Source organism: Globicephala melas, chromosome 10 (assembly GCF_963455315.2).
Source record: "Globicephala melas chromosome 10, mGloMel1.2, whole genome shotgun sequence".
Lineage (NCBI taxonomy): Eukaryota > Metazoa > Chordata > Mammalia > Artiodactyla > Delphinidae > Globicephala > Globicephala melas.
The window spans coordinates 3182380-3193418 of NC_083323.1; the positions used below are offsets into that span (position 1 = coordinate 3182380).

Below are 11039 nucleotides of genomic sequence, written 5' to 3' on the forward strand. Positions count from 1 at the left end.
CAGGTCCCCGGGCACACGCGGGTGTCGGTCCGCCTCACCGTGCAGGTGCCCGTCAGTCCGCCCGTAGGGCCCTGGCTGCCACCCTTCCCTGCCACTTCCCATCCAGCGGGGTGACCTTCAGAAACAGAAGCGCTGCTCTGCTCGGAACCCTCTGGTGCCCTCCCCAGAGCATTTGGGGTGCCCGGCGCCTGCGCCCCGGTGGTTCTCCGTGGCGTCCCGGGACTCGGCCCCTTGTCGCCCTGTGGGAACAGGCCTCCCCAGTCACACCCCTCCCCCCCGCTCCTCTAGAAAGCGCGTCCCCCGGGGGACGCTTGTACAGCAGCTCGGAGCTGTGCAGGCGCCCTCAGCGCACGTGTGGCCCCCTCTGCCCGTCCTCGTCCCTGATGGCAGTGCTCCTCGCGTGTCATCCAGTCACAGAACGGCTGTGTTTACAGACGGTGCACGTGTGAGTTTACATGTGAAGACGCCAGGCGCCTTTTCCACCTTCCTTCCCGTTAGTGGCGTTTAGCGAGCTTCACGGTCACGTTGTTTTCCCCTCCTTACGGAAGAGCCTTCCAAGCCCGTTTTGGAAATTTGAGTCAAATTTAGTCACTTGAGTGGAGAGCAGGAGGCCGGGCACCCCGGGAGAACAGCCCACGGCCTCGGCTGCCTTCTGCCTGTCTCACGCTTTAATCCGTGGCTTCGTCGTGGCCGCCGGGCGCTGTGCAGCGGGACAGGCGGAGGGGCGCGGCGTCCACCCTGGCTTCTCTACGCAGGGGACTCGCTGCCCATGGACGTGTCCTCTGTGCATCACAACAGCACGCTGCTGCGGTACTCGGTGTCCCTGCTGGGCTACGGCTTCTACGGGGACATCATCAAGGACAGCGAGCAGAAGCGGTGGATGGGTCTCGTCAGATACGACTTCTCAGGTAACTCAGAGTACCACGCCGGGAGCTTCCACACACGGCCTCCGCCTCGCTCAGGGTGGGGCCCCGTTCACAGACGGAAACCAGGGGGCGGGAGTCTGACGGGTCCCGGGTGCCCGGAGAACCACTGCCGTCGGTCACAGGCCAGTTCTCACATGTGCTCAGAGCTGGGACAAAGAGGAATGGAGGTCGATCCCAGATCGTACAAACAAGTGACGGTCTGCACTTCAGGTCACGTGCAGCACCACCCTTCAGCCTTCAAATGCGTTTAAATGCAGTAAAAAAGTTTGAAAGAATGTAGGATTCAAAGTTTGACACTTGTCGCTGAGATGAATTCCTTGGCTGTATTTATTTATTTGCAGGGACTTACAGTACTATTTTATTTTATTTTTAACATCTTTATCGGAATATAATTGCTTTCCACTGTTGTGTTAGTTTCCGCTGTATGACAAAGTGAGTCAGCCATATGCATACATATATCCCCATATCTCCTCCCTCTTGCCCCAGGCCCCACTTCTGATTCTAGTTCTCTTGCTGTTTCCACCACATCTGCAGTGACTTCCTGCACTGAGGTCTGAACCCCTCCGAGTCATCCAGGAGGGTTGGAATCAACTTCTTCCAAACTCCTGTCAATGTTGATATTTTGAACTCTACCCATGAATCATCCCAGATGTTCTTAATGGCATCTGGATGGTGAAGGTTTTTGGTTTACTTTGCCCAGATCCATGAGAGAAATTACTGTCTGTGGCAACTATAGCCTTACAAAATGTATTTCTTAAGGAGTAAGACTTGAAAGTTGAAATGGGGACTTCCCTGGTGGTGCAGTGGTTAAGAATCTAGCTGCCCATGCAGGGGACACGGGTTCGAGCCCTGGTCCGGGAAGATCCCACGTGCCACGGAGCAACTAAGCCCGTGCACCACAACTACTGAGCCTGCGCTCTGGACCCCGTGCTCCGCAACAAGAGAAGCCACCGCAGTGAGAAGGGCACACACAGCAATGAAGAGTGGAGAAAGCCTGCACATAGCAGTGAAGACCCAACACACCAAAAATAAATAAATGAATTCATTTTAAAAAAAAGAAAAATAAAGAAAGTTGAAATGACTCCTTGATCCATGGGCTGCAGAATGAACGTTGTGTTGTCAGGCATGAAAACAACATGAATCTCGTCCGTCTCCCTCAGAGCTCTTGGGTGACCAGGTTCATTGTCATTCATTGAGCAGTAACATTTTTTTTTTTTTTTTTCGGTACGCGGGCCTCTCACCGCTGTGGCCCCTCCCGCCGCAGAGCACAGGCTCCGGACGCGCAGGCTCAGCGGCCATGGCTCACGGGCCCAGCCACTCCGCAGCATGTGGGATCCTCCCAGACCGGGGCACGAACCCGTGTTCCCTGCATCGGCAGGCGGACTCTCAACCGCTGTGCCACCAGGGAAGCCCGAGCAGTAACATTTTGAAAGAAATCTTTTTTTCTGAGCAGTAGGTCTCAACAGTGGACTTAAAATAGTCAGTCAGTCATGTTGTAAATAGATGTGTTTATGAACAGGCTTTGGTGTTCCGTTTACAGAGCACAGGCGAGTGGATTTAGCATAATTCTTAAGGGCGCCAGGATTTTCAGATGGTAAATGAGCACTGGCTTCAACTTACAGCCACCCCTCGCCGCAGAGCCAGCCTGTCTGTCCTCCGGAGCTCTGACGCCAGGCAGCGACCTCTCCTCTCCAGCTGGGGAGGTCCTATAGGCGGCATCTTCCTCCAGCAGGAGGCTGTTTCCTCTGCGCCGAAACGCTGGTGTTTAGTGGGGCCGCCTTCGTGAATGGTCGTAGCTGTGGGCCTCCTGGCCGCTGGCTGCAGCTGCTGCACCGGCACCTCGATGTCAGGAGGCGGCTTCTTTCCTTCAACCTCGTGACGCAGCCTCTGCTCGCTTCTTCCTCTGCAGCCCCCTCACCTCTCTCAGCCGGGCATGCTGGGGGTGCAGGCAGCTCGATGGACAGCACACCACAGTTTGCCAGAGGGGCCGGCCACGGTCTGGTAGCAGTGCTGCCTGGTCTTTTTCCTGAGTTCCTCCAAGACACCAAAGTTGTGGATGACGGGGTCAAGCCTGGGGGCGCGCTGGGGGCTTCACAGGGCGGAACCTGCAGGCCACGTCGTCGAGGCCACGACGAGGGGTCACTGGTGGCTGAGACGTCCCCTTTGCCAGTGTGGAAGGCAGCCCTGGTGGCCGGGAGCCTGCAGTCCTCTGTGATGGTGGTGGCAGCTCAGCCCGAAGTGGGAGGGGGCCATGTCCTCCTGCAGACGCTCTGTCCCCAGGCAGGGGCCCCGCACCCACGCTTTGCAGACGCTGACGGCACGGCCTCCTGCGCAGGCAGTGGTGCATGTGGATGTGTCTCTCCGTCTCACTCTGTTCTCAGGTTTGAAGACCTTCCTCTCCCATCACTGCTACGAAGGGACAGTGTCCTTCCTGCCAGCACAGCACACGGTGGGCTCCCCGAGGGACAGGAAACCCTGCAGGGCGGGGTAAGCACATCCCTTACGTGCATTTCTGCTCAAACGATGAGATAGAAGCAGGACTGGCTGGGGTTTGCTCCTGCTGTGAAGTGAGTGGGCAGTACTTGGCAATGTAGACGGGAGGTGCTGGTTCCTCCTGACCAGTGGTCAGGGTCCCACGCACCCTGAGGGGGTCCCGCCGTGTCCCCCATGCTGGGTCCTGGGTCACGGGGCGGCCCAGGGTCAGGTCTGGTCCCCGTCGTCTGCCCAGCAGAGGGCTCACACCACGCCGTCTGCTCCGGTGTGGGGACCCGCTGTCCCCCCCGCTGGGGACGTGAGAAATGATGAAGACGAGCCCCTTTATGGATGGCTCTGTGCGCGCCCTCGGGGCGCCCGTGGAGCTGGCTGGACGGGCCCCCTGTCGCCCCACTGGGTGGTCAGGAGAGGCCGGTCCAGACCCCGGGCCAACAGTGGGGGCCCCTCTGCGAGCCACGGTGCCTTTTCGCCCTGTGTGTCCCCACCATGCCCAACAGCATGTGCCCGGGTTAACCTGGAACGAGTATCAGGTTGTCACCTGTACCCGCGGCCCGCATCTCGTCCCTGCTCCTCAGTCTGACAACGTGGAGAGGCTGAGGGGTTTCGAGGGACTCGGGGGTTTTCCTTCCTCCTTTAAGTCATTCAGACGTGGGCCCTTCCTTCCCCTGGTCTCTCCTCCTTTAAGTGAAGAATTTGAGACCATAAAATCAAACAGTTAGAGGCACGGCCTCGCCACACCCGTTGCTGATGAGCTGATTCCACCAGCAAAGGCCCCTGGCCCGTGCGAAGGCCTGCATCCAGCAGTGCCCAGGACCGCAAACATCAGCTGCTCTGAGCCGTTCACTTGCTCGTTACTGACTGGGCCAGGTCACCACTGTGTTACCTGTTTTGTGAAAGGGAAGAGTCTCAGGCTGGGAATCCACGCTGGGACCTGCACCTTGTCCTTTGCTCCGTCCGCTGCCACCCCGGCGTCGGGGCCGAGCTCAGCCCGCCCCCCAGAGCCAACAGAAGGGCCTCATGGGATGCTGTTTGCTTTTTGTAATGTTTATCAATTTCCAAAACGGATTTGTTGTCTGTGTAATTTTTAAGAGTGGATCTGATTCTGAGAACTCAAATTAATATGCAAACCAAGTATTTTTAAGCGAAGCCTCTGCAATTGCACTTCCTGTTATATGCAAACGATTGAAATGCTTTTGCAGCCTAGGTTACAGGCGAGGGGGGCGTGTTCTTGTCCTCCAGGTGCTTTGTCTGCAGGCAGAGCAAGCGGCAGCTGGAGGAGGAGCGGAAAAGGTCGCTGTACGGCCTGGAGAGCGCCGGTAACGTGGCTGGGCCGGCTCCGCGGGGGCGGGGGGGACCTGCCCGGGGCCCCGGGGCTCGCCCCTCCCCCCTTCTCTGCAGGGGCACCTGCTTCCACTTCAGCTCCAGGCAGAGTGCGTGGTTGCCTTTGCTAGACTCTGGGGAAAAGAGGGGATTTTGTGGAAGGGCCCATCTTGCCACGTCCCTCTGAACTACTGTTGTGGCGCCAGCCAGGCGCCTGTCCCTAGAATGGTCCGGAACGGGGGTCAGCGAGTGGGCTCCGCAGGGCTCCAGAAACTATTTGTGGACGCTGAAATTTGAGTTTCACGTCATTTTCACATGTCACAAAATACTTTCCTCCTTTTGATTTTTTTTTCAACCACTTAGAAATGTACAACCCATTCTTAGCTCGCAGGCCACACCCAGTCAGGTAGGTGGTGGGCCAGACTTGGCGACCCCTGCTCTAGATCGTGGTCCCAAGTCCCAGGCGCGGGCCCGAGAAACAGCTCTGCCTCTCGGGAGGTGACCGCCGGGCACCGCGGCGGGCGTGGCTTTCTCTGTGTTGATCTGAGAAGCCGTCGCGTGGTGCGTTTGTAGAGACGACCCCTCCCGGTCATCTCAGGACGCCCACCTGCCCGGCTCGGATGTAACGGATTTAACGTAGCATCTGCGATGCTTCTTCCTGCTTCAGAGGAGGTGGAAGAGTGGAAGGTTGTCTGCGGGCAGTTCCTGGCCATCAATGCCACCAACATGTCCTGTGCTTGTCCCCGGAGCCCCCAGGGGCTCTCCCCGGCCGCCCACCTGGGAGACGGGTCTTCAGACCTCATCCTCATCCGGAAGTGCTCCCGGTTCAACTTCCTGAGGTTTCTCGTCAGGCACACCAACCAGGGCGACCAGGTAAGGGCACCGCTGCTTCCACGTGGCCTGCGTCGGCGGCCGCTTCTACCTGGGCGACCCCGATCTGCATGTTGTAGGATCGGCTGTGAATTCAAGGTGAAGAAGGACAGATTTTTGTTCGCATTTCACCCATCTTAAAGTCTTAGTCATAGTTACTCCTTGTAAAATCTCACTTAAAAATATAAAGTCTTTGAGCAGAGAAGCTAGGAGGCGTGAACGTTTCTCTTCCTATGTAAACACAGAATGAAGTGACGCGGTGCGACCTTCCGTTGCCCGCGCTGGTCACCTACGACAAAGCCTTTCAGCTCCCGGAAAGGGGTTCTATCGAGACTCTTCTGGCAAACCTTTCCTTAGTCACTGGCACCCTTGTAGTGACACAGGGCCGGGGAGGGCAAGTCTAACGATACCCAGACAATCGCAACTTCTGATCAGCCCATGATTTTAGTCAAGTTTGCGGCTGTTAAATCTTTTTAAGGTCTGGGCCAACAGTGTTCTCATGTGGCTTTTAAAATACTGCTTGTTAAGCAGGTAAATAACCGTACAAGTCGCTGCGCAGGAGCCGCGGAGCTCTTTACTCCGTGTCATTCATTGTGGATGGGACTGGGTCGTGAGAGTCGTGGTGACCACTTCTCTTGTCCCCAAGCGGCGGGGCGAGGAGCTGCCGGGAGGCCCCGCTGAGAGCACGTTTCCGTCCTGCTGTCTTTGGTAGTTTGACTTCACTTTCGTCGAAGTCTATCGCGTCAAGAAGTTCCAGTTTGTGTCGAAGCCTGCGGAGGATGAGGACGGCAGCGTCTGGGGCCGCGGGAAGAAGCGACTGGGGCAGCTGTGTAGCGACCGCCCCCCGTGCTGCTGCGCCGTCTCCAGCAGCGCCTGGAACTGCGACGGGGAGGTTCTGAGCAGCCCTGCCATCGAGGTCAGGTGAGTGAAGGTGGCGCTGGGGCTCTGTGGGCCTGGCACCCTCACAGCCTGAAGCATAAGAGTGAGTCACAGACGCACGTGTGTTTCCCCGGGTGAAACCCCCAGGGAGACGCCGTGACCTCAGGTTTGCAAAGGTGCTGAGGGGTCGGTCTTTTCACAGGTTTTGAAGCCCCTCAGTTTTATTTTTCTGCGCCACATCCTGCACTGCCGGCACTGGCATTCCCTCTCTCGTCTCCTCACTAGTTAAACTAACTAACAAAGCGCCTCTGTGGGCACCTTCCAAGTCCTGGATCCACTGACCGCCCGGAGATGCTCCGGCCCCGAGGAGCCCAGCCCGCGGCCGTGCTGTGGTCCAGGCACCAGGCCCGCCCCTCCGGCTCTGAACCTACTGGGCCTGCCGTGTTTGGACTCGGGAATCTGAAGTCTGATTATATGTATTTATTACATCGCCAGATGAAACAGGAGTGCCAAGAACATGGTTTTTTGCCCCACTGAAAGACACAGTAAAGGAAACTTTTTCAGAAAAAGGCTATTGATTGAGGTGTGCGTGTAACAGTTACAAGAGACTGAGGGAGAACTGTAAAGTTCTAGAAGGATTCTGTCCTGTGACCAATGGCTTCAGGAGCTTGGTCGACCTTAAGGAATCCAAACTGGGCTCTCGCTGGCGATAGCAGGGTGGGTGTCACACGAGCAAGGCGGTCAGGAGCGAGCCTGCAGGCCCCGCCCCCGGTGCCTGGAAGGATGGGTGGCGGGCGCGCCCTTCCGTGTTTCAGGATGCTGCGTAGTATCCCCGTTTATAATCCCCACTTTAAATGGCTTCTCGGCCAACCAGCTGCTGGTCCCAGCTGGGTCTCCTGCCTGTCAGCGTGCAGGCCAAAGCCGCGGGCAGGGGCAGGCTCCCTGGCCTCCCCCCGTCCCCGTCTGCGTGCTCCCTGCTCTTGCGACCAGGATGCGGTCAGCGTGGCAGTGCCCGCCCTGCTCACATCTCAGGACGAGAGGCGGCCCCAAGGTCACAGGCGAACCCGCCCTGCCTGCCAGTCGTGCGTGCAGGGGTTCGGCTCCTGCAGACTCATTTCACAAGTTGAGGAAGCGGAATTATTTTTAATGCCGGCTTATGAATTGCTGAAAGTTAAAAAAGGCATTCTTTTGTGAAATATATCCTACACGTCTTGATGTTGCGCTGCCTTGAACAGCGAGTCACTTACTTACGGGGCCTTTGGGACTAACCATCTCTCAGGAGGCTGTGAGGTCATTCATCAAGTGGGACGGCGGCACTGCCAGTGGGACCCGCGAGCCCCCGCTCGCGTGCTGCGGCTCTCCGTGGAAGGCGGGTGCTCGGGCTGGCGTGGCGACACTTGTCTTCCGTGACTGCACATTCCCCGCGTCTGCTACTCGCTCGGGCTTGCCCTTCAGGGGACCCTCCCCGTGGCCCCGTCAGCTCAGTCCTCATTAAGGAGACCGAGGCAGGGAGAGAGGCGGCTTCTGCTCACGGGTGGGGCGCTGGAATTAGAACCGGGTCTGTGGGGTCCCAGATCTCCACTTGGCCGTCAGCTGCTCTTTGCAGAGTAGGTCTCTCAGGAGTGTCAGGAAGTCGCTCTGCGCCCCGGCCTGTCGCTGCCAGGTGGGACCAGAGACTGCCACGGTGAGACCCACCGTCCTGGTGCGTGAGGCCCACCTCCGCCCTCGACCAGCTGGGGGGCCGAGAGTCAGGGGACGCGCAGGGTGTGAGTGTGGCCCTTTGTCTCTGCAGGGTCCACTGCCAGCTGGTCCGGCTCTTTGCACGAGGAATCGAGGAGAACTCGAAGCAGGAGTCGCACCGCTGAGCCGCCGCCTCGCGTCACCGGCCTTCTCGCTGTGCTTGGGAAGCGGGAGCGTATTGGAGAAAATTACTGCAGACCAATTACGTTGATAAGCATTCAAACTTAGAAGTTTATTTTTGATAGTTAAATCTTGATTTTAGAAAAAATACCTTTTGTCAGCAATTCTGGGGACACATGTGGCATTTTCGGTTCTGTGTGGGTCTTTGGGTTGCGTTTCATGTAACTTATCCTCAGCAAGGGGCGCCTGTTGACTTGGGAGCGCTTGGCTTCTTAGATTTCAACCATGCTGACGGCGCAGAGGTTAAAGCGGCCCACTGGTGGCTCTCTCGCAATAACTGTAGGGACAACGCGACGTGAATGCTTTCCGTCGAGGTCACGCCACCAGGACACGAGTGTCTACAGGGTCACCGATCTGCTTGGCAAGACTTACCCTGTAGTAGCTTGTGATCAAGTTGTGGAAAGTACTTGGTCCTCTTTGCCTTTGTAGTACCTGCATCTTAACTTGCGATTAAGGCGTTATTACTGGACCCTTCCTGTCCCGGGCGGCTACAGTGCAACATCACAGTCCCGCCCGAAGCGACGCTTCCAGAGTAGCCCATTGTAGCGAGTGAGAAGAACACTCCAAGTAACGACGCTACTGTAGCTTGAAAAGTCACAGTGGTGTTTCTAGACAATCCAGCTGGGAGCGAGGACAAGTCAGGAGCTCTGGGAACGGGCGGCTTGCAAAGCCCTCACAGGGGTTTTTACTCTTTTAAATTTGGAATCCCCGAGCTTTCTGTCCGCACGGCGGGGATGCCACAGCTGGGCTCTGGGGGGAGACAGAAAGCAGCCGAGCGCGGTGGGTGAGACGTTGAGACGTTCCTGCGCGAACTGTGTGAACTCCAGCCCGAGCGCCCCACCCCCAGGGGAGGGTCCCACGCCCCGGGGTCCCTTGGGCGCAGCCCCGAGTCTGTACCACGTGGTCCAGGTTTGTTCCTTTCTTATCCTCACAACTTATTTCTATATATTTATTGAAAGTTCTGGCCTTTAAACCAGAAGAGGATAAACGGTGTCCTCACTGTCAGTGTTTTCGTTTATTTCTGCTCAAGTGCTGGGGCCTCCCCGGGCCCAGGGCCGCCCCTCGCCTGGGCCTTGTTTTGTTGTGTTCGTGCTTCGGTGCGTGGAAGACGCATCTAAAACAGCTTTAGCTGAAACGTGGGAGGACGCAGCTTCACCTTGGATTTGTGAAGAGGGAGTTTGACTGTTACGAGAGGCAGTGTGAGCGGCCGCCGCCTCTCACGCAGGGTCCGGGCAGCCGCTTTAGCATCTAACAGACATCGTTTATTTTTGGAATTCCTTTGCAGTGATTTCTATTTGCAAGTACATGTGAAATGTCCTGTTTCACCATTCAGTCCCGCCCAGGGCAGCCTCAACAGTGGTTTTTTAGGAGACCACGATATTAAGTGATTGTGCAAGTTGAATGATTTGGTAACTGGCGGGTGAGTGAAAAGTCTGAGGATGAGAAAGAAGGAGATGCTGCCGTCTTGTTGACGTTTGCCCTCGGTGGGGAGGAAAGCAAAGGTGCACGAGCTCTGCGCGGGGGACCGTGGGCACCGTGGACTTGACTGCGCTGCTTCGCCAGGGTCCCCGAGAGGGTCTCCAGTCTTTATCGTCCCTGGGAAATGCTTCCAATCACTGGCCTGCCCTGAAACGCACTGCCAATTTTAGAAAAACCGTCCAGGTCAGAGGGTAGGCATTTTACGTTCAGGAAGAAACCCCACCACGCCACGTGGTTCCTGCGTGCCTTGGCGACATTCACCGACTGCTTGCCGACATTCAAAATCGCAGACCTTGGAGCTGCCCCTGGAGGTTGTGTGGCTGTCCGAGGACTGCCCCGCCCCACCCCGGGGGGGCGCTGTGGATGACCCCCGTCACGGGGCTGGAGTACCTTTTGGACCTTGCGGCGCGTGAGGACCCTGAGTGGAGCGACCCCAGCGCCTACACTGTAGGATTTTAAGAAAAAATCAGAACTGATGGCTGGACAGTGAAAACCTGGGGTCGCTGAGCAGCGTTAGTCTAGGTCGATAACCTCCCGTGTGGCCTGTCGGTGCAGCAGTCAGGCCCCTGGGCGGGCGGGCGGCCGGCCGGCTGTGTCCTCACTGCGGTGCCGTGTAACCGGGCGGGCGGCCGGCTGTGTCCTCACTGCGGTGCCGTGTAACCGGGCGGGCGGCCGGCCGTGTCCTCACTGCGGTGCCGTGTACCTGGGCAGAAAGTGGCTTCATTTCCTTTCTAGTCTTGCTGGCTTCAAGATTAGAAAATGGTGAAATTTGCTCTGATGTGTTTGAGAAGACAAATAAAGTTGTTACTTTGGGCAGGACCTAGCTTCTTTTTTCTCTTACGAGTTTCCTGTTGTTTTTCAAAGCAGAGTATTTTTTGTGAAAACACGTACAATTTAAAGAACAAGAGTAAGATGAACAATGAGGTACCCACCCCCCAAGCCAAGAAACTGAACTTCACCCCCAAGCTCCCTGCGTGCCCTTGTGGACTGAGCCTGCCCTGCCTCCAACGAAGAGGTAACTACTGTTTCAAAATCGGAGGGTATCACTTCCTTGCTTTACCCATGAGAGGGGATCAGAATGTGGCACCCCGAAATGTGCCACTTTGGCATAAGGACTGCTCTGAGCGGAAGTTAAGATGCCAAAAAGAGCCC

The 11039-nt window shown here is 57.0% G+C and overlaps 1 protein-coding gene across 2 annotated transcripts in view; it reads left to right on the forward strand.

The window, feature by feature from the left end:
- Positions 1–10722, forward strand: part of CERK (ceramide kinase) — a 50102-nt gene extending 39380 nt beyond the window's left edge. For both annotated transcript variants that reach the window (XM_070046419.1, XM_060305754.1), the window contains exons 8-13: positions 756–908; positions 3308–3413; positions 4659–4735; positions 5407–5612; positions 6322–6530; positions 8281–10722. In XM_070046419.1, coding sequence (XP_069902520.1) covers positions 756–908; positions 3308–3413; positions 4659–4735; positions 5407–5612; positions 6322–6530; positions 8281–8353 — 824 coding nt within the window. In that variant the 3' untranslated portion in view covers positions 8354–10722. The remainder of the gene's footprint in view (positions 1–755; positions 909–3307; positions 3414–4658; positions 4736–5406; positions 5613–6321; positions 6531–8280) is intronic.
- The last annotated feature ends 317 nt before the right edge of the window (positions 10723–11039 follow it).